Raw genomic sequence first — 22,435 nt, forward strand, 5'->3', positions numbered from 1 at the left:
CTAAAGGTTTAAGCTAACAATGTTGAGGGATCGGAGTAGTAGCACCTTGCACATTCAAGTGGGAGAGAACAAACATAAAGATGCACCGTAGGTGCATTTCACATTCTAACATAGAGGGAAGTGGAAGATGCAAGTGATAGATCTACTAGATAGCAGGACACATGCATGCACACACACACAAACATCATGCAAAAGCCTCACATATATAAAGAGAGTATGGATAACCAAAATTCGAGAATGGCTCATAGAAGATTCAAATGCTTTACTGTACAACATTGCCCTTAAATAGCATCAAATAGTCATGAACCTCGATTTGGGCAAACATTTGCAAAGTGAGAAGGGTCGCCACACACAAAACACCTCCTCTCGGCAGGTTCACCAGTGGCCATCACAAAGCTTCCTCCAGCACTTCGTCCTCTTTGACGTCCCCGCCCTCTGCTAGCTTGATTATCTCTTTGGTTACGGTTCGATCGGCTGCCAATACGAGATGCTCCACCCTCGCTATTATTCTGAAGGTTATCTTCCCATCTGATAATTAACACATTGCTGGCTTAAATAAGAAAAAAGCAAATGCTGTGTGCAATAACAGAATAAGTTCCAATGAGATTAGGATGGAAATCTACAGTTCACTATTTAATTAAAAGAAGATTTTCAGTATCCTTTAAATGAATGAAGAATCAACATATTAAACCTCAAAAATTTCACTGGAAATTCAATGAAGTCCAAGAAAAAAGAGAAATCAAATGGTAACTTTACATGAATGGAAAACTCAACATGTCACTATATTCAATAGAAGAGAAGCTAGGTGCTTTCAACGTTTTAAGCTGTAAAATGTTTTGGAAATAAACGAAACTACGTACACAAAAAAATTGCACTCTCTAGACTGGCAGGTGTAAAACTTCCTTCCTCTGTTATTTGATGTATTAGCAGTTCGCATCACACAAGGCATTTGACATACATCACAGAGGATCTCTTGTCTCCCTGCAGTATCAGAAGCAAATATATATTCAAAACAAAACATGGAAAAACAAGGAAAAAGAAAAGATCAAGACTTGTTGGGGCCCCAAAGGAAGCCCATCTACACATGCAAGTGAGAATTTTCATTGTCTGCAGGAACTAAAATATTTTGAAGGATAAACAATTACTTTTGCTAGTTGGAGTTAATTACCAAGACTTGAGTCTGGAACCATTTGAAGGCTAGAAACTGAGGCAGGGCAACTGTTTGCAGAATGGCCCACTCGTCTGCACTGGGTACACAATACCTGTCCTGAGTTCCCTCTGTGAGTGTTTCTAGAGGATCGCACCGATCGTTGTTCCTGAGCTACACAGGAGAAGAGATTGTTTATAAGACCTAAATATTTTGAAAAAAAAAATACTTACGCGAGTTGGAGTTAATTACCAAGACTCGAGTCTGGAACAATGGGAGGGCCTGAAACCAGGGCAGGACAATTGTTGGCAGAATGGCCCACTTGTCTGCACTGAGTACACGATACCTGCCCGGGGTTCCCTCCATGAGTATTTCTAGAGGATTGCACCGGTTGTCGCTCCTGAGCTACACATGAGAACAAATAACTGTTTGATCCTCTAATTTCTTATCTCAACCAGTTACCTTCATGATATGTATAAAACGAATAATTTAATAGACATCTCACTGGATCCCAAAACTATGCCATTCTCATGTGTGTTCTGTGATTTCTTTGTGACAGTTGCAAAGCCTTTCAATCTCAGGGTTGATGGCATGTGATTTCCTTGAGATATAACCTCAATCATTCAAAGTAGCTGCATCAGGGTTGATGACATCCTAAAATACCTCAACATTCATGGGCCATTTTGTTCACAACAAATAATCTAAAAAAGTTTCATCTTTCATTTACTATTTTTTAGCGTTTAATTTTTGCAAAGGATGTGCCAGAACTCCATGCAGTCATGCAAAACAAGGCACCCCTCCCCTTACCCCCAGACCAAAGCATAAGTCTCACACATATTCATTCAAGCAAGGGAAGGTGTTTGTAAACATAATGGATCATATGTTAAAAACCAGGATAACCTGTAGTAACACTATTAGTTCATAGCTACCTTATTTTAGCTCAATTATTCCATATAGCAACAGAGAAAACCCAACTTTTGATCAACATATCCATTTCTCTTCTGCAATTTGCAGATGCTCACAGGTAACACTGAACAAAGTATATTCAAATTACTTTTGAAGCTATTGTGACAAAAAAGGAGGAAAATATGCCTGAGCTTTTGTCAGACCTGCTAAAACCAGCAAAAGGCATTGGTGGATTCTCTTTTCGACCATAACTAATGGAAATCCAACGTTTAAGAATCACACATCTTTGTAGATTTGGTAAAAAAACTACTAATTCAGGATGATGGATGTCGGCAAACATAAAGATGCCTTAAGAGACTCGGGTTGTAACTCAAATGAGGTTTGCACCTGAGACTATAGTGGACAGACAGCTGTATCAACACACAGATCAGCCACAGTTTGTCTCTTTGGTTCAGATTCACACACAGCCATATTTAGAACTGCATTCCTTGGTGAACTGAGGTGTTCTCCTCAATTCAATCAACTTTCTAAATCAAGCTATACACCACAAGATAAACACTGATGTCTAATGTTGGCCAGATGGCTTAAATAAAAACATGCAGCAAGTTTTTTTTTCAATATAAAACATGACTTTTTCCTAAGCGTGTCTATAATTTTTTTTTCCAAAATCTCCAAATGGAACATTTTTAACAGGTAGTTGGACATGATTAAGTTCGCCAGATGGCCCCAGGAGACCTACTATGCAATATGTGGAGCTTGAGAATGAATTTTAAGCCCAAAGAGCATGGAACCAGGTAAGACCAGCATATAGATAGGCAGAGCTTGTGTGTAGGTTTCCAAGCATACTTCAGGCCAATCTAACGCTGATTCCAAACTTTATTCTGAAGAGTTTCAGGATGTTCTATGGCCTAGGCTCTAGAAGTGGGAGTTGGTGAAACCCAATGTACTTCTAGCCATATTGAGGCCTTGTAAGCCTGGATTGAGCACATCTTGACAATACCCACCACTACCAATTGGTAGCCAAATCATCATTCAAATTATCAAGACTGAGGTCAACAAGATCATTTATAGGCAGGTATTTGCTCAACATATTGAACTTGAAATGACATTTTGTGCACTATGTTGTCCGTGCAGTTATCAGCAGAGCATTTCAAAAATTGGACTCAGAACAAATGTCCTCTAGTTCTTTCAGTACAAATTAGGTGAAACATTGACTTGACAAAGATAGAGGACTTTTGTCATAGAACAAACGGTAGTGATAGGCCAATACTTTCTCTAAACATCGGAGACATGCAAACCATCATACCTGGTGGAGCAGAATGATTCCGTGAGCCAGTTCCACATGCCTCCTTCAGTTCATGTAGGATCTCATCGCAGCCCCCTATGCAACCTGAAATGAAAAGCAACATTTGATCAAAATAACCCATTCCAGAAACACATGCATATCATTAATACAAGGAATAATTTTAGAGTGCTGAATTACTGTCAAGTGACAGTGTCCAAATACAATGCTTATTGTACCAGTCCCATCCAAAAGATAGGAAAACTTCTATGCTTTAAGAACTAAAATTCCTTTTAATTATTGAACCAAAAAAAAAACTTATAAATCATCTGTCACAAGGATACTACTAAGACCCAACATGAGACCAGAGTACAAGTGTACAATGCACGAGTTCCACACTTTATGAAAAATAGGACATGGAAACATGGATTTTTTATTTTTAATCAATAAAAAACTATTTTTTTGATACTTTATGAACACTATGAAACCAGTCAGTAAACGAGATCCAGCTGGGCAACAAATGGAGGTGGAAACTAAATACATGCCGTGACTTTGAAAGTGATAACAGATTCATCTTGTTAAGCATACCTAGCTTGCCATGAGCAAAACCTAACAAAGACACATTTCACTTTGATGCAACAAGGTGTCAACACTTTAGCCTCAAACACTTTCCCAAATAGACCAAGAAAGATCTTAGGACAAAAAATTAATTAATCAACAATACAAACCAAGCATTCAAATGAGAAAAGCTCCAAATATATTAAGCAAGTAGGAGGCAAATAAGGCCTGACCTACTCAGGAAACCATAAATAAGAATTCATATGTGCTAATCAAGTAAATTAGAACCTACACGTTTACCATGCTTTCTTTAAAGCAAAACATGCTTTGGGATAGAATTATTTTAATCAGTCTTAATCTTAGATCATGCAATCAGTGTGACAGAGGCCATTAACTCTTGTCAGACTTGGAAAACTTATTTAAACAAGTACAATCGACCTGAAGCACACAGGTGACTAAATGGTCTATGAAGATCTCATCTGCTGGATCTGGTTGACAAGGTCTTGCATTAGATCCATAGAAATTGACAGATATTACTAGATACTGCCAGACAACCTGTATGTGTGTGTCTTTGTGTGCATAATTCAAACTTCTAAAACACATTTATGAAATGTAAACTACCAAGTAAAAATGCAAGAATCTCCAGTATGCAACCATCTGCAGCATTTGAATATCTCTTACATATGCAAATTAGTTCTATCAAAAGTCTATCAACCTATCAAAATTTTTGTATTTGCTTAGGTGTATTCTTCATGTGGTTATCATGCATGATGCAAGTAAAAAAATCAAACCAAGATGCAAATGTACTCATGTGCAATTTTTAAAGCCTGACAAATTCATGCTCACACTTGATTTCTGAATTGATACACACCCAAGTGATCTACACTGAAGGTAGGGGGTATCTCCATTCTCCGAAATTTGAATTGTATCTTGAATATAGGCCCTGAAAAGAAACAGAGAACAAATGGGTGTGGTCAGAAAAGAAATTTATTTGGTTTATCTGTGAAGGAGCAGTTATAAGAGAACAATGCACATTTGAAATATACCTGGGGTGCAAGTATTGCAGATATTTTCACTAACAAATGCTTCTGAAATCACCCCTGGAAGCCAAACAGCATTCCTGCACTGTTAAATAAACATCAACAATAATAAATAATAACAAACTGTAATGTGTACATAGGAGACTTTCTATCTGTAAACAAGGACGATACCTTTTCAAACATTTAGGAAGATTTACAGGAGAAAGAGAAACAGATCACTGCTAAGAGAAATTACAGTTTCTCCACACAGATTTTGGACTGTTTTTTGTTACAAAACATGGTCACTCTATCTTTTTTCAGCTTATGTCCAAGTGTCATAAACTCTCAGTGACTGTTTCCTAAGATATGACTATTTTCAAGTAATTGTTTTCACAAATTTTCATTGTAATCATTTTAGATCCTTTTTCACTTTGAATAACACCTTTTTAAATAAATAAGGCTCTACTAAAGTAATATTCACCTATTTCATAAGCTAACAAAATAAAAAAGGAATCTTCTTTTAGTTTACTATGATTAGTGAAGACAAGAAAGAAGAGAACTATTATGGGGAAAAGACCCATTACTTAATTTTTGTGTTTATTGTAATAGTGAAAGTGATCAATAGAAGACATTACGGAACATATATTTTTAATCCTTAATACTTGTCAAAGATTTGTCCTTCAAATAGCCTAACACTTCTAAAACGCTTTATGCACTTGTAGTAAATATTTGACAGTTGATTTATTTTGCAATTTTTTGTGTGACTTATGTCTTTCTTTTTATTATTTTTTAATCTTTCATCTAAGTCTTTCATTTTTTATGAAAATAAAAAAAACAACATATTAAACAAAAGGCCACTTGTGACGATATCTCACAAGGGAAACAAAATACTCTAACCTCTAATAACATGTTCAACAAATATACTTTTACAACATCATAATTATGGTTGTCTTCATTTGCTAAACATTACATATTTATTCATATTCTATTTGTTTCATAATTAAGTTTAACCAATTTCCAGTTTAACTACAGAAATGAGTTTTATATTTGTGGTCATATTTTTTAATTTTTATGATTTTATTTTATTTTCTATTTTTAATTTTGTATTCATTTTAAATCTTTTTCTATGTATCTTATGATACGATGCAATATGGTACAATAAACCCAACCCTTCTGACATGTGTTACAATATGCTTTTCACAACACTAGATAAAGTCTAGAAAAGTAAAGTGTGACTAGTGCCTATGCTGTGTGTTTTTTACTTGGACGAATTTAGTGTATGTAGCTAAGTTTCTAAATTTATGCAGAAATAAAACTATATATAAATATACATATACATGTGAAATATATATGTATATATATATATATATATATATATATATATATATATATATATATATATATATATATATATATATATATATATATAACAGCCTATATATTTAACCACCCTTCCTCAAACTGATGGTGAGATCACCAAAAGTTTGGTTAGGAGAAAGGAGAACCGAGAGGATGGCTTTGGTGAAAAAAATCTTCAAGTTGATACTGTGAGGTGGCATATGGAAGTTGAATGGTGCCCCGCAAAAACTCATCCCGAATATAATGACAGTACATCTCGATGTGCTTTGTTCGTTCATGTAAAGTATGGTTATAGACAATGTAGATTACACTTTTGTTGTCGCAACACAACTTTGAAGGAATAGAGATGATGACACTCATATTTTTGAGTAGGCTTTTTAACCAGATAAGTTCAATTGTAGTTGTGGCTATTGCTCTATACTCGATTTTTGTGGAAGATAGAGACCAGAGTTACCGGAAGCGCCTAGGCAAAAGGGGAAGCGCGAAACGTCGCGCTTCCGAAGCGTGAGGGGAAGCGTCCCCCTTTTTTGGGAAGCGTGCTTCCCTTTTATGGGAAGCGTGTCCCCCTTTTATGGGAAACGCGCTTCCCATAAATGGGAAGCGCGCTTCCCCCACGTTTTCCCCACGCTTCCCCCTCGCTTCCCCATTTTTTCATTTTTTTCGCTTCCCCTCGCTTCCGGTTTGTTTCCTAGGTCGCTTCTGGTTCGCTTCCTAGGTCGTTTCCGAGACGGTTCGGAATTTTCTTCTAAGTGGTCCCACGCTTCCCCGCTTCCTAAATTTTTGAAAGTGCCTCGCTTCCAGCTCCCGCTTCCCGTATCGCTTCCCGCTCCCGCTTCCTCGACTGGTAACTCTGATAGAGACACATTTTGTTGCTTCTTACATCCCCCAAGAATTAATGATTCTATAAGAAAAGCACAATAACATGTGGTAGAAATATGATCATTGAAGATACAACTCCAATCACAGTCAATATAAGGAATTAAATTTGGAGATAGAAGAAGATAAGAATAGCCTTTTTATTATTGTTTCATTCAAATATCTGATAATTCACATGACAGCAACCATGTGAATAGTAGTAAGAGCATTTTCAAATTGACTTGCATTATGAACGGCATGAGCAATATCTGCCTTAATAGACAAATGTTAGCAATTCAATCAATTGACGATAAGGAGTGGGATCTTCTAAAGGAGTTCCATCAATGACTCTCATCTTAGCACTAATTATTTCTAGAGTCTCCACCTTCTTTTCATCAGTTAAGTCAGACTTGGCAAACATGTCAGATGCAAGTTTCATTTGAGAAAGAACATATACTCTAGGAGAATATGCAACTTCAATGCCTAGAAAATACCTTAAAAATTCAAGGTCTGACATATCAAAATTGTTTCTAAGAACATTTTCAATAAACTCAATGTCCCTTTTATCATTCCTAGTGATGATCATGTCATCCACATATAACAACAAAATAGTTATGTTGTCCCCTGCATTCTTAACAAAAAGAGCAGGTATAACAATAAATAAATTCACTATCAAGAACAACTTTACTAAAGCAGTCGTACCAAGCTTTTGAAGCTTATTTAAGACTCTAAAGAGCTTTATTAAGTTGAAGAGTTTTCCCTTTTCAATTTCAAGACCAGACGAGAGATCCATATAGAATTCTTAACAAAGATCTACTTTTAAAAAAACATTTTTGACATCCAATCGGTACATAGATCATTGTTTGTAGATGCCAAGGCTATTAAAGTTCTTACACTAATCATCCTAGCAACCGAGGCAAAAGTTTCTTCATAATCAATTTCATATTCTTGAGAATACCCATGACCAATCAACCTATCCTTATACCTTTCTAATGATCTAGCACTTTTTGTTTTTACTTTACAAACTCATCTGCACCCAATAGCCTTTTTTTTCAAAGGAAGAGTTACCACTTTCCAAGTGTCAACTTTGTTGAGTGCCTCTAATTCTAGTGTCATGGAATCTACTTAATGTGAATGTTGTTTAGCTTCTTTAAAGTTTGGGGGGCCGTGATGGGAATGGATCATCATTAGACAAGCTCTATAATTTGAGGAAAATGAATCATACGATACAAATCTTTGAAGAGGTCTACATTTCTAGGAGAATCATCTAAAGAGAGATTGTGAATATATACCAAAAGCATTTTGATGTTCATTTTTCTCATATCGTCGGGTATACATTAAGATTCTCATTAGGAGAATCATCCCTTTGGGGAGAATTGTTATCATAAGCAATTATATCATCACAAATTATATCATTAGAAACATTAGAATAATTTCCAGGTAATAAATCAAATAAAAAATAATAATCAACACCTTCCTTGGGCTTTTAGTGTTTAAATCCATTTTAACCCTCAAGAATAGTCACATTTCTTAAAATATAAACTTTGTTATTTTTAACATCATAACACCTATATCCTTTTTTTATTTTCACCATAGCACATAAAAGCACATTCAAAGAGCCTTTGGTGAAAGTTTGTCTTATCCTCGAAAAAGAACAAAACATTTACAACCAAAGATTCTCAACCTTTTAAAATCCAGAGACATTTTGAATAATTTTTCAAAAGGAGAAACATTTTTTAGAAGCGAAGATGGCATCCCATTTATAAGATGTGGAAAAAGCGGCTTCAACCCAAAAAGTTTTTGAAACATTTTTAAAATAAGAAGAGTTCTTGTAGTTTCAATAAGATGCCTATTTTTTCTTTCGGGAAGACCATTTTCTTGAGTACTTTAGGGCAGAATCTTTGATGAATAATGTCAATTTGTTTGAGATAATTTTGAAATTCATTTGACATGTATTTTCCTCTGAAATCGGATCTAAAAATAACAATATTATTTTAAATTGATTTTGAATAAGGATATGAAATTCTTTAAAAATAGAAAATATATCTAATTTGAACCTAAGTAAACCCAAGTGTATCTAGTAAAATCATCAACAAAAACAACATAACAAGAATATCCTCTCTTAGATACGACGGGTGTCGGTCCCCATACATCTGAATGCACTAGCTCAAAAGGTCGCTTTGAAATGAAGTTGCTACGTTGAAAATGAAGAGAATGCATTTTTTCAAGAATATAATCATTGTATGTAAATTCCTTTTTATTATAATTTTTTTTCTAAAAAAGAAAGAGATATAACATAGAAACACTAGGATGACAAAGCATTTTATGCCAAGTAATAACTTTAGGGGGAACATGATTATAAAAAAACTTAGATGGTAAAGACAAAAAATTCATATAATATAAGTCCCCTCTTCTATGGCCTTGCCCAATCCGCTTCCCGGACTGGAGATCATGTACAACAATTTGTAGGTGAAAAAGAAAATACAACCAAGATCAGATATTTAAGAAACCAAAAAAAGATTTAAAATGAGTTTTTGAATAATTTTAATTTTTAGAACATAAAACACTTTGCCTTTATTCAAAATCTTTTCAAGGTTTCCTATTCCATTAATATCTAAGGTTGTATCTGTCAGAAATCGATGTGGCACCACAAATTTATTCAGCAAGAGAATATGAGAAAGGAGAGGAGGAACAGAAACTTGACGGCAGCCACACCTCTTGTTTGGCGTGCCCTAATGATTTTATATTACTTTATGTTACAAAAGACATAAAGGCCCTTTGGTAAAAGGACTAAATTACAAAGTATATACTACACCTACGTAGTACATAAGTTTACACGATAACATGGATTTGGATCTATTTCAAACCCAATCCAATACAAGAATAAATCGCGTGTTCTCACCCTCCCTCAAGTTGTGCATGATCTTGAATCATGGACAACTTGTTCTTTAAGAACCAATAATGGTGTTTTGTTAGACCTTTTGTAAACAAGTCAGCTACTTGATTTTCAGTCCTAACGTGTTGAGGCATGATTTCTTTTTCCTCCACCTTTTGCCGGATGAAATGTGGATCAATCTCAATGTGCTTTATGCGGCTGTGGTGAATCGGATTAAAAGAGATATTGATGGCACTCTGGTTGTCACATAACAATAATGAGCTTGTGATAACTTCTCCTAGATCATGTAGTAAGTGCCTCGCCCAAGTTGCTTCTGTTGTTCCAGCTGCCATGGACCGATACTCTGCTTCTGTGCTAGATCTGGCAACAGTCTTTTGTTTCTTACTACTCCATGATACTAGGTTATTTCCTATGAAGATGCAATAACCAGAAACAAACCTTCTTTCATCTGGATCACCTGCCCAGTCTGCATCAGTATAAGTAAGTATTTCATGACCCTTCTTGCTTGACCAACTTCTTTGATAAGCAAGTCGATCTCCAATGGTTACCTTCAAGTACCTCAAGATTCTCTTCACAGCTTCAACATGTCCAGTTCTCGGTTCATGCATGAACTGAGATACTTGATTCACAACATATACAATGTCTGGTCTGGTGAATGTTAGATATTGTAACATTCCAACAATGCTTTGATATCTAGTGGGGTCATGGTATATGTCTCCATCTTGCGAACTTAACCTTTCGTTTATAGCACTGAGAGTAGTCAAGGGTTTGCAATTTGTCATCCCAGCTTTACTCAATAAGTCAAGGGTGTACTTGTGTTGTATAAGAGTCAAAACATCGCCCTTCTTATCCACTTCAACACCAAGAAAATATCATAATTCCACTAGATCTTTCATCTTAAAATCTTGCATTAGCAAACCTTTCACCACCTATATGTGATCGTCAGAATTTCCAGTGATGACTATATCATCAACATATATGAGCAACAAAGTAGTCACATGTTCATTTCTGTAAATGAACAAGGAATGGTCAAGAAAACACCTACGAAAACCATGATTTTGTATTTTGAATGAGAAGCTTTCAAACCAAGATCTAGATGCTTGCTTTAACCCATAGAGGGCTCTTTTCAGCCTGCACACATATGCTTGTGGATCTCCTTCAGCATAGCCGGAAGGTTGCTCTATATATACCTCTTCCGTCAAATCTCCATGCAAAAAATGCATTCTTTACATCTAAATGACTCAACACCCATCTATGTTCAACTGCTAAGGAAAGGAAGATACGAATAGTTCCCATATTAACAACAAGACTAAAAGTCTCATCATAGTCTTCTCCATACTCTTGAGTAAAGCCTCGAGCAACGAGCCTTGCTTTATGACGTTCTATACTTCCATTCGGCTTGTATTTAATTTTATAAACCCACTTTGATCCTACAACATTTTTGCCTTCAGGTCTAGGAACAATCACCCAAGTTTGGCACTCATGTAGGGCTTCCATTTCTTCATTCATTGCTTCAATCCACTTACATGACTTGATGGCTTAATGAAATGCAATAGGTTCGTCTTGCTTCTCAACCCGTGACATGAATAACTGAAAATCCAGAGAAAAGTTGTCATATCTAACCCATCTCTAGATTGGATGGTGATTCCTTCTAGACCTTCTTGTAGTGGGTTGGTTCATGCTCTCTTCTACATTGTCGAAAGAAGGATTCTTATCTCTTCTAGTATATGCTTGGGCTGAAAATTTTTTAAAACCTTCAGATGCAGCAGGCGCCGCTTCTTCTGATATGAGCTGTTCTTGATGATTTTCCTCTCTTATCTCAGTTCTATCACAAGAAGATTGGCTAAACTCTCTTTCACTGGCAAATAACTCTCCACTCATCCAGGGATCGTAGACTTCTATATTGCAAGGCTGACTTTGCTGAGATGAAAACTCACCTTCAAAATCCTGTTCATCAAAAATAACATTTCTGGAGATTTTAACACGTTTGGTAATGGGATCATAACAACTATAGCCCTTGTAGTCTTCTGCATACCCCCACAAATCTACATTTGGAGGCCTTATCCTGGAATTTGTTTCTTAGAGATTTATCAATGTGCACATAGCAAACACAACCAAAGACTCACAAATTATTATAGTCAGGATGACGCTAAAAAAGAACAAAATAAGGAGATTTATATGCAAGAACTGTCATAGGCAGGCGATTGATAACATGTAAGGCAGTGTGAAAGGCTTCTAACCAAAGACTAGCAGAAACATTATTGTCATGGAGCATGCTCATGGCACTCTCAACAATATGGCGATGTTTCCGTTCAGCCACTCCATTTTGTTGAGGTGTATGGGTGCAAGATACTCGCCGACTTATCCCATTATTTTGAAGAAAGTCAATAAAGTCGGTTGAGGAATACTCCCCCCCCCCCCTCGCATTGGAAATGCATGATATTGGTGGAAAATTGATTTCTAACCATTGCACAAAAATGTTGGAATAACTTAAAGACTTCAGATTTGTGTTTCATGAAGTGTATCCAAGTATAGCGGGAAAAGCTATCTATAAAAAGAACATAATATCGACTTCTAGAAGAGAAACATACAGGAGCAGGTCCCCATACATCAGAGTACACATTTTCAAAAGGTCTTGAAGCTCTTTTATTTATAGAAGAAAATGGAAGAACATGACTCTTGCATAACCGACAACTAGAACACTTCTTAACATCGGACTCAGAAAGTAGACTAAACTCTGGGAAAAAATTATTCGACACAAGCTTTTCAATGAAAGTACGACTACAATGACCAAGACGACCATGCCATATATATGCCTTATTGCATTGACTTATACTCAAAACATTCGAAGAACTCGACTCTGGAAGTTGTGACGGTGATTTTGAGACAAAAGATGGCTTCAAGATAGCAGTAGAAGGATCGTCGTTGAAGACGTACATATTCTCTTGTCGCTCCCCTCTAGCGAATGTCTCCTTCGTTTGAAGATCCTTGACATGCACAGAAGAGGGAGTAAATTCAACTAAAGAATTTGTATTATCGACAAGTTTAGATACAAAAATAATATTCTTTTTTATATTAGGAGCAAGAAGAACATGAGACAAATTAAGGTTAGAAGATGACAATGAAATTTGTGCATTTCCAGTGTGAGTAATAGAATGATGTGTTCCATCGCTAGTAACAATACTGCCTTTTCCAAAATAAGGAAATAAGTTAATGAGCTTACCCGAATTACCTGTCACATGGGTGGCTGCTCCAGAGTCTATATACCACTCTCCATGATCATTCTGCTTAATATTCATCTGTGAAAAGACTGCAAGTAAGAGTTGTTGTACATCTCCAGAAAGCTTCGATCCCTTAGTTTCCCTTTTTCTCTCTGCTATGTTATTTCCGCCTTTGTTTTGAGGGTTGAACCAACAATTTGCTTTGATAGGCCCCTTTTTGTTACAGAGAAAGCATGTAGGAATATTTTGATTTCCCATTGTAGAGTTTCCTGACATATTTACAGTAGGAAGAAGCCACGACCTCCTTGTCCATGACGACCATGACCTCTTCCACCTCGAAAATTATTCCCACCATGAGCATCACCTTGATATATATCTGTAACCAAAACATTTTGTATTAAACTGTTCTTTCCTAGTAGTCAATCTGTTCAGACTCATCTCATATTATAAAAACCTAGCTCAAAAGTCTTCAAAACATGGTAATTCTGGCAGGCACAACAATGATGTGGTAAGAGCATGATATTCTTCCCCGAGGCCATTCAAACTTTGTTGTACTATCTCCTTGTCTGATACTATACTTCCAACAATAGCAAGCTGATCCGTTATTGTCTTCATTTTGTTAAAGTACTCCATAATGGACATGATGCCCTTTTGGAGAGTTTGGAATTCCCGCTTCAAGAACAAGACTCTAGCCTCTGATATTTGGGAATATGTTTGAACAAGCTTATTCCATAACTCTGCGGCAATGCAATCATCAGGAATCGATATCAATGTTAGATTTTCAGCCTCCAGGTCGTTCCACGCGTGAGAGCTGAGAAAGGGAGAGAGAAGTTGGGGAAAAAAAACCGATACCCTATTATCTTAGGGTTGGCTGTTGTGTATACTCATTTATATTAACATGCTATTACAAAAATTAGGGTACTAAAGTACCCTCATTACAATAAATTATATTACACAATGCCATTAATGAGAAGTTAATGTCACGGGTCTGGATCTCCAGATCCATGACCCGTAACAAGGGAAAACACTTCTTTTCACCCTCCCTTAAGTTGTGCATGATCTTGAACCATGAACAACTTGCCTTTTTAACATCCAAAATCTGTCTTTTGTCAATCCTTTTGTAAATATATCCGCCACTTGATTTGTAGTTCGTACAAATTTAGGCTCAATCTCTTTCTCTTCTACCTTTTGTCTCACAAAATGTTGGTCTATTTCAATATGTTTGGCACGACTGTGATGGATTGGATTAAAGGACATACTAATGGCACTCTGGTTGTCACACAAAAGAAGTGATCGAGAGATCGATTCTCCTACTTCTCTTAGTAGGTGTCTAATCCAAGTAGCCTCAGCAGTGGCGACTACCATTGACCTGTATTCAGCCTTTGTACTGGATCTGGCAACAGCCTTTTGTTTCTTACTACTCCAAGAAACCGAATTCATCCCAACAAACACACAATAACCGGATACTGATCTGCGTTCATCTGGGTCTCCTGCCCAGTCCGCATCAGAATAAACAGTGATCTCATGTGCATTTTGCCCATTTGTCCTTCGCTTATATATGAGGCCATCCCCAACCGTTCCCTTCAGATATCGAAGTATCCGTTTAACTGCTTCCATATGCCCTTCACATGATGCATGCATAAACTGAGAAACTTGATTCATCGAGTAGACTATATCTGGGCGAGTAAAAGTGAGGTATTGTAACATACCCACTATGCTACGGTACTGTGTGGGATTATCAAATGGATCTCCGTCTTGAGAGCTAAGCTTTTGATGAAGAACGCTAGGAGTGCTCAAGGGCTTGCAGTCTTTCATACCCGCTTTATTGAGAACATCAATGGTATACTTATGTTGAGCGAGCTTCAACTCCAAGAAAGTACCGTAGTTTGCCAAGGTCCTTCATTTTGAACCTCTGATTCAAGAGATGTTTGACTTCTTCAATGTGCTCATTGGAATTACCAGTGATGATGATACCATCCACATATATCAACAACAGAGTAATTGTGTCTTGGTTCTTAAATATAAATAAGGAGTGGTCAAGAAGAGATTTCTTAAAACCATATTTTTGTATTTCAAGAGAAAAGCTGTCGAACCAAGATCGAGATGCCTGCTTCAATCCGTATATCGCCCTTTTTAGTCTGCAGACATATTTTATAGGATTACCTTCTGCGTAACCAGTGGGTTGTTCCATGTATACTTCTCTCAAATCTCCATGAAGAAAAGCATTCTTCACATCAAGTTGGCTAATAGTCCATTGATGTTCAATAGCTAAAGAAAGTATGACTCTGATTGTCCCCATCCGCACCTCTGGACTAAAAGTTTCATCATAATCTTGTCCTTGCTCCTGTGTAAAACCTTTGGCTACAAGTCTCGCCTTATATCGCTCTATAGTCCCATCTGGTTTACACTTTATTTTGTACACCCATTTCGAACCAACAGCGTTTCTGTCAGGTGGTCTTGATACGACATCCCACGTACCACATTCATGTAGAGCTTCCATCTCCTCATTCATTGCTTCAATCCATCTTCTGGAATTTGATGCTTGAGAGAACGTTGTGGGTTCATCTTCTTTATTCAATGTTGTTAGAAAGAGTTGAAAATCTAATGAGAAATTTTCATAACTGACCCACCTTTCAATTGGATGGCGAGAACGTGTGGATCTTCTAGTATCAACAATGTTGGATGTAGAGGATGCGTCCATATCCGAATTAACTATGGTGGGCGGCTCTCTTTCTCGTCGAGTGTAGACGAGGCCTTTATACCTTTCTGGATTAAAAGTTGGGTCTGTATTTTCATGAGCAATCATTTCATCAGTAGACACAGGTTTCTTATCCTTTTGAGTGCAGTTTGAGCAAACATCACTAGCTCCTGAGAGAAGTTCATAATTCAACCAAGGATAATAAGCTTCAACTTTAGGTTTTTATTCTGAAGAACTAGTACATCGACAATCAAAATTCAATTCATCGAAGATGACATTTCTTGATATTTTGATGCGCTTGCTCACCGAATCATAACACCTGTACCCTTTATAGTCATCAGCATAACCCACAAACCTGCACTTCAGGGTCTTGTCCTGAAACTTATGTCTCATTGAACTGTCAACATGAACATAGCATAAACAACCAAACACATGCAAATCATAGTAGTTGGGATGTACACCAAAAAGAGACAAGTAAGGAGACTTGTTTTCCAAAATAGTCATGAGCAATCGATTTATCACATGAACTGCAGAATGAAAAGCCTTTGTCCATAAAGTGATCGGAAGACTACTGTCATGCATCATGCTCATCGCACTCTCAACAATATGGCGATGCTTCCTTTCAGCAATCCCATTCTGCTGAAGTGTGTGTGGGCAAGACACCTTTTTCCTTATCCCGTGACTTTGAAGAAAGTTAGTAAAGTCAATGGAAGAGAATTCACCTCCTCCGTCACATTAGAAACTTAGGATGTTTTCAGAAAATTGGTTTTGACAAAAGAATGGAAGTTTCAGAACAACTTGAAAGTCTCAGATTTGTGTTTCATGAAAAATATCCAAGAATAGCGAGAATAACTGTCAACAAATAAAAGATAATATCTAATTCCAGATATGGAAGCAACTAGAGCAGGCCCCCAAACATCAGAACAAAGTCTCAAAAGGTCTTGAAGCTCTTTTATTGATAAAATGAAATGGTAAAACATGACTCTTACATAAGAGACAACTAGAACATTTGTTGTCAATGACATTTATTCCTAAACTTCACTTGGGAATGAGGTTATTTAAAACAAGCTTTTCAATGAAACTACTACTGCAGTGACCTATACGACCATGCCAAAGGTTTGGCTTATTGATTTCAGAGACACTAAAAACACAGGTAGGATTTTCAGAAGGCAACGATGATTGGAGCTTCAAGTTTGGGTCTGCAGAGCGAATATGTGTTGAAGGATCTTCTTGAAAGACATACATATTGCCTTGTCGTTTTCCTCTAGCGAATGTCTCCTTCGTGTAGAGACCCTTGACAAGAACAGAAGAGGGAGTAAATTCAACTGAGGCTTTGATATCATCAACAAGTTTAGAAACTGAAACGATGTTTTTCGTGATATTAGGAGCATAAAGAACTTTTGAAAGGTTGCTGGAAGATTCGGGCAAGGGTATAATGGAGTTTCCAATATGAGAGACAGAATGGTGTGATCCATCTCCAATAACTATACTACTTCTACCAATGTAAGGAACAAGTTTTAGGAGCTTACCTGCATCACCAGTAACGTGAGTCGTTGCGCCAGAGTCCACATACCAAGTACCTTGCTCATTTTGTTTCAGATTCAATTCTACTAAAGCTGACAACAATAACTCTTTTACTTCTCCGTTGGTCCTTGTACTGTCTGTGCCTCTTTTTGCTTCAGTTTGTGTTGATTTTCCTTTATTTAGGGGATTGAACCATCAGTTAGCTTTGATATGCCCATTTTCATTACACAGAAAGCAGGTAGGAATTGGCCTCTGTCTTTGTGGATTGGTATATGTGTTGGGTGTAGGCAATAATCCACGACCTCCTTGACCACTTCTCCCTTGTGCTCCCTTTCCCTTGAAATCATAACTTCCTCGTCCTCGTGCATAAGTAACCCCTGTAGCAAGAACTTCTTGTGCCCCAGTATGTATAGATGATTCTTTAAAAAATCCCTTTAGATTCATCTCATATTGTAACAATTTTGCACGCGAACCTTCAAAGTTGGGCAACTCTAGTAAACATAACAGGGAAGTGACAATCATATGATAGTCGTGTCCCAATCCACTGAGGGTTTGTTGTACCAAATATTTATCAGTTACTGTACTTCCAACAACTGCTAGCAGATCTGTGATAACCTTCGTTTTGTTCAAGTATTTCATGATGGTCATGAAATCCTTTCTTAACATTTGAAATTCTCTTTTAAGAAACATAATCCTGGCCTGAGAAACCTGTGAGTATGTCTGAACAAATCTGTTCCAAAGTTGCATGGCAGTGCAGTCATCTGGAATGGTTACAAGTACCTCTTGTGACAGTGTAGATGTAATATAAGCAACTAGCGCTTGGTCTATTTTCATCCAAGCCACAAATTCAGGATTTCTAACTTATACTGTAGTAGATTCCCCTTTGTTGCCCCTTTCTTCTCGTGATATGAACTCAAGAGGAACTGGAATAGATCCATCCAAATGTCCAGAAAGATCCTGACTCCTAATGAAAGGTATGATTTGTCTCTACCAAGTCAAGAAGTTACCATTATTTAATTTTTCAGACACGAGTTGGCTGAGGAAACTTGAAGAAAGAACCGACTGGCTAGGAAATGAATCCATGTTTCACAGTATTAAGAGTGTGTTCAGCACAATCTGCCTACAGTTTCTGTAACCTTTTTTTTTTGCAGAAACTAATTCAGATCAATGGCTATCAGATTGCTTATTTGAAACAGAAATTGAATATCTATAAGATTTGTGATTTGTATAGGAAATGGAATATTGGATATGAAAATCACAAAAAAATTGTGAATATGAATTCCCACTCGGTATTGACGCAATGCTTTCAAGATAAAGGAGATAAAATGGTAGAAATGAGAGTGTATCGGCTTGATCAGATCTGATCAAGGGTGTAGCTGGATCAAAATAGGGCCCCGATTGCGTGATTAGATCACGATGTGATCAAGAACGATAAACAAGGTATATTGATGACATAATGAAGAATGAAAGAAAAAGGTATATTCAAGAAAGGGTTTGGGGTCGAAAATCTGGGCTGAGTCACTCAGTCCTCTCTGAGTTGACTCAGATTAGGTAGGAAGATAGTTTGATCAGATCTGATTAACGTCAGATCTGAAAAAAAAGGAAGGAAGGCAGAAGAAGGAAGGCAGATCTGATTATCGTCAGATCTGAATAATGTCAGATCTGATTGAGAAGAAAAGAATGGACTGGGTCAGACGTAAACAGAAAAAAAAAATTCAGACGATGGGGAGACAGAAAAAAAAAATCTTGACTTAGAAGAGAAAATCGAGAAGAGATAGATCTTTCAGACGTACCTTTGAGATCGATTTCAGTTTCAACTGAAGCGTGGCTCTGATACCATGTTAGATTTTCAGTCTCCAGGTCGTTCCACGCGTGAGAGCTGAGAAACAGAGAGAGATAGAGAAAGGGAGAGAGAAGTTGGGGAAAAAAAACTGATACCCTATTATCTTAGGGTCGGCTGCTGTGTATACTCATTTATATTAACATGCTATTACAAAAATTAGGGTACTAAAGTACCCTCATTACAATAAATTATATTACACAATGCCATTAATGAGAAGTTAATGTCACGGGTTTGGATCTCCAGATCCATGACCCGTAACAAGGGAAAACACTTCTTTTCAATCAAGACCTCTTGTGACAAGGTCGAAGTAATGTAGGCCACTAAGGCCTGATCCTGCTTCACCCAAGTCGTGAACTCCAGATTTCGTGTTAACTGAATCGATACATTCCCTTTGTCATCCGTTGTTTCCTGTGAAATAAATTATGGTGGGGTAGGAATTGATCCATCTAGATGCCCAGACAGATCCTGACTCCTTATAAAAGGAACGATTTGTCTTTTCCAAGTCAGAAAATTAGAATGGTTTAATTTTTCAAACACAAGCTGACTGAGGAAATTTCAAGAAAGACCAGTATGGGAAGAAGAAAAATTCATATTAAGAACGGAAACGAAAGGAAAGATGAATAAAAAACTTGCCCTGCAGTTCAACCAAACCAGCAGCTGTATATGCCTTTCTTTTTGTTTTTGATGTCAGACGGTTCCCAACAGATTAGTCTGAAGCGCGATATCAGACGTTCCCAAACAGCGTAAGTTGTTCTTTTGTGGTTGTTCCCAAACAACGTGAGCTGCTCCAATCGAGTATACAAGTGGTGGCTTTAGGATTTATAATGAAAGTTGCTTGAAACAAAGGCTCTTGTTCCATATATGATCCAAAAGAAGAACAGAAGAAATCTTACCAGATCTGATGTAGTCCAGATCTGATCCAAAAGGACAGAAAGAAAAAGACATTCAAGACGCAGAAAGGAGATTTAAAATGAATTAAGATGTGAATCAGGTGTAGGAACAAAGTGCAGATCTATGTCACATGGGTGCGGGTGCGGGTGCGGGTGCGACACGGGTGCGGCACAATTTTAAAATTTTTGGACACGGGGACTCGGCAAAAAAAAAAAAAAAAAAATATATATATATATATATATATATATATATATATATATATATATATATATTTTTTTTAAAATGCCACAGTTGTCTGTGCACAGTCACAGACTGTGCACTGTGCACAGTCACAGTGCCTTTTTTTATATATTTTTTTTAAATAAAAAATATAAAAAAATAGTTTTTTAGGGACATTTTTGGACTCTGTCAAAGTTGACCGAGTCCAAAATGTGGACGGACTCGGCCTGGACTCGTTGACCGAGTCCGACTCGGCGTTGACCGAGTCCGGGCCGAGTCCGAAGCCGCACCCGAGTCCGCACCCGTGTCGGGGCGTGTCGACTCGGGTGCGGCACCTCCTTAGCCGAGTCCGTGTGACATAGGTGCAGATCTGTTGTAGAGACGAAATCAGATGCAGATCTGATCTATTAAACAAGAAGACCGATAGATCTGTTTTAGGGTTCGTAAAACGCATATCTGACTTGAAAGATGTGAGAGAGAATATTTGAAACAGAGAGAAGGTCTTCTAACTTGGAATTCAAACCGTAGATCTATTTAGGCATACCTTTTGGAAGAATACGCTACCCTTTGCTTTGATACCATGTCAGAAATCGATGTGGCACCACAGATTTATTCAGCAGAGGAACAAAAACTTGACGGCAGCCACACCTCTTGTTTGGTGTGCCCTAATGATTTTATATTACTTTATGTTACAAAAGACATAAAGGCCCTTTGGTAAAAGGACTAAATTACAAAGTATATCCTACACCTACGCAGTACATAAGTTTACACGATAACATGGATTTGGATCTATTTCAGACTCAATCCAATACAAGAATAAATCACGTGTTTTCAGTATCATGAGCCACAGACAAATGATTTAAAAGAGTTAATGCTTAATTCGGATAAAAGAGATGCATTTGGTGTGGAAGAGTTGTTTCTTATAAATTGTTAAAGTGTTTTCATAAGTTGAGTAATGGAGTCCTTAATGTCTCCATCCCTTTTATATTTTTCATTTGTATTGCTTAGGTTATCTCCAACAGAAGTCACATTTCTTTTAAGCTTAGGATAATCGGGTCTAAGATGTCCCGGTACATTACAAAAATGACAATTTTCTTCCTCTACCATTGTTCCTGTGGAAACTTTAATGGAGTACACAGGAACAGAGGCAGAGAGAGAGAGGTCGGCAGAGAAAGAGGAAAACTCGTTATTCACTTTAGGGCTAATCACCTCTAGTTTAAATAGAGGTCAGCCTAAAAGAGAAAAATTACATACGGGTCCCTCGTTATATATAAAATATCAAAGAACCAACTTTAAGAAAAATAAAGCTTGAAACTTTAGAAGGTCGACTAATCTTAACAGTTCCTATAGTTATTTTTTCAAAAATGAGGTTTATATGTCCTCATATTGTTGCCCGGGTAGAAACCACGTGAACATCAATATCTTTTCTAAGGGTCAGGCGAGTTTCTTTTTGGAATAGATCGGCAAGAACTTCAATAAGAGGAGTTGATACCCTATGAAGTAGGGATCCTCTTAGTTGCTCAAATTCCGGTCGAATCCCATGAATAAAAAAAAAATCCATCTCTCTTCATTTGCTCTTGCCTCATGAAAATAGCATTTTCTTCCCATTGAGGTTCAAGGAAAGCAAGTTCATCTCACAGAGGGGATAAAGTACAATAAAAATCTCTAATACTCGTATCCCCTTGCTTGGTTCCTCTTACTTTTTCTTGCAAAAAGAAATGCCTAGTAAGGTCTTTTTTAGTATACATACATTTCATGAAGAACCATGATTCATTTGCCTTTTTTTAAATTTGACTAGAACAACACAAATTTTGACATCCACATTATTCATAAACCACGTCAATATTTTAGCATGCTCACTTTCCCAATCTTCAACTTTAGATTGATATTCTTGAATAGCCTTGGATTTTTCTTCTTCATTCAAGGTTTTTTCTTCATTTCCTTCTTAGTGAGCTTTAATTGAGGTTCTGGAATGATGTCACATACATATCCCCAAAGTTTCTTGTCTTTGAAGTTG

The 22,435-nt window shown here is 37.0% G+C and overlaps 1 protein-coding gene across 3 annotated transcripts in view; it reads right to left on the reverse strand.

The window, feature by feature from the left end:
• Window positions 1–201: 201 nt before the first annotated feature.
• Window positions 202–22,435, reverse strand: part of TOP3A (topoisomerase 3alpha) — a 148,529-nt gene continuing 126,295 nt past the window's right edge. Inside the window, exons 19-25 of one of the 3 annotated variants that reach the window (XR_016431952.1) lie at window positions 4,940–5,018; window positions 4,740–4,836; window positions 3,360–3,443; window positions 1,400–1,552; window positions 1,169–1,321; window positions 861–981; window positions 202–528 (exon numbers count right to left, since the gene is read on the reverse strand). Coding sequence is in view for 1 of the 3 variants with exons in the window: in XM_090006501.1 (XP_089862627.1) it covers window positions 300–528; window positions 861–981; window positions 1,169–1,321; window positions 1,400–1,552; window positions 3,360–3,443; window positions 4,765–4,836; window positions 4,940–5,018 (891 nt within the window). In the remaining 2 variants the exon portion in view is untranslated. Of the gene's footprint in view, window positions 529–682; window positions 982–1,168; window positions 1,322–1,399; window positions 1,553–3,359; window positions 3,444–4,739; window positions 4,837–4,939; window positions 5,019–22,435 lie in introns of those variants that run through there. The other 2 variants (XM_090006501.1, XR_016431951.1) reach the window with 2 other exon arrangements.

Source organism: Nuphar pumila, chromosome 5, assembly GCF_984573655.1.
Source record: "Nuphar pumila chromosome 5, dmNupPumi1.hap1.1, whole genome shotgun sequence".
Lineage (NCBI taxonomy): Eukaryota > Viridiplantae > Streptophyta > Magnoliopsida > Nymphaeales > Nymphaeaceae > Nuphar > Nuphar pumila.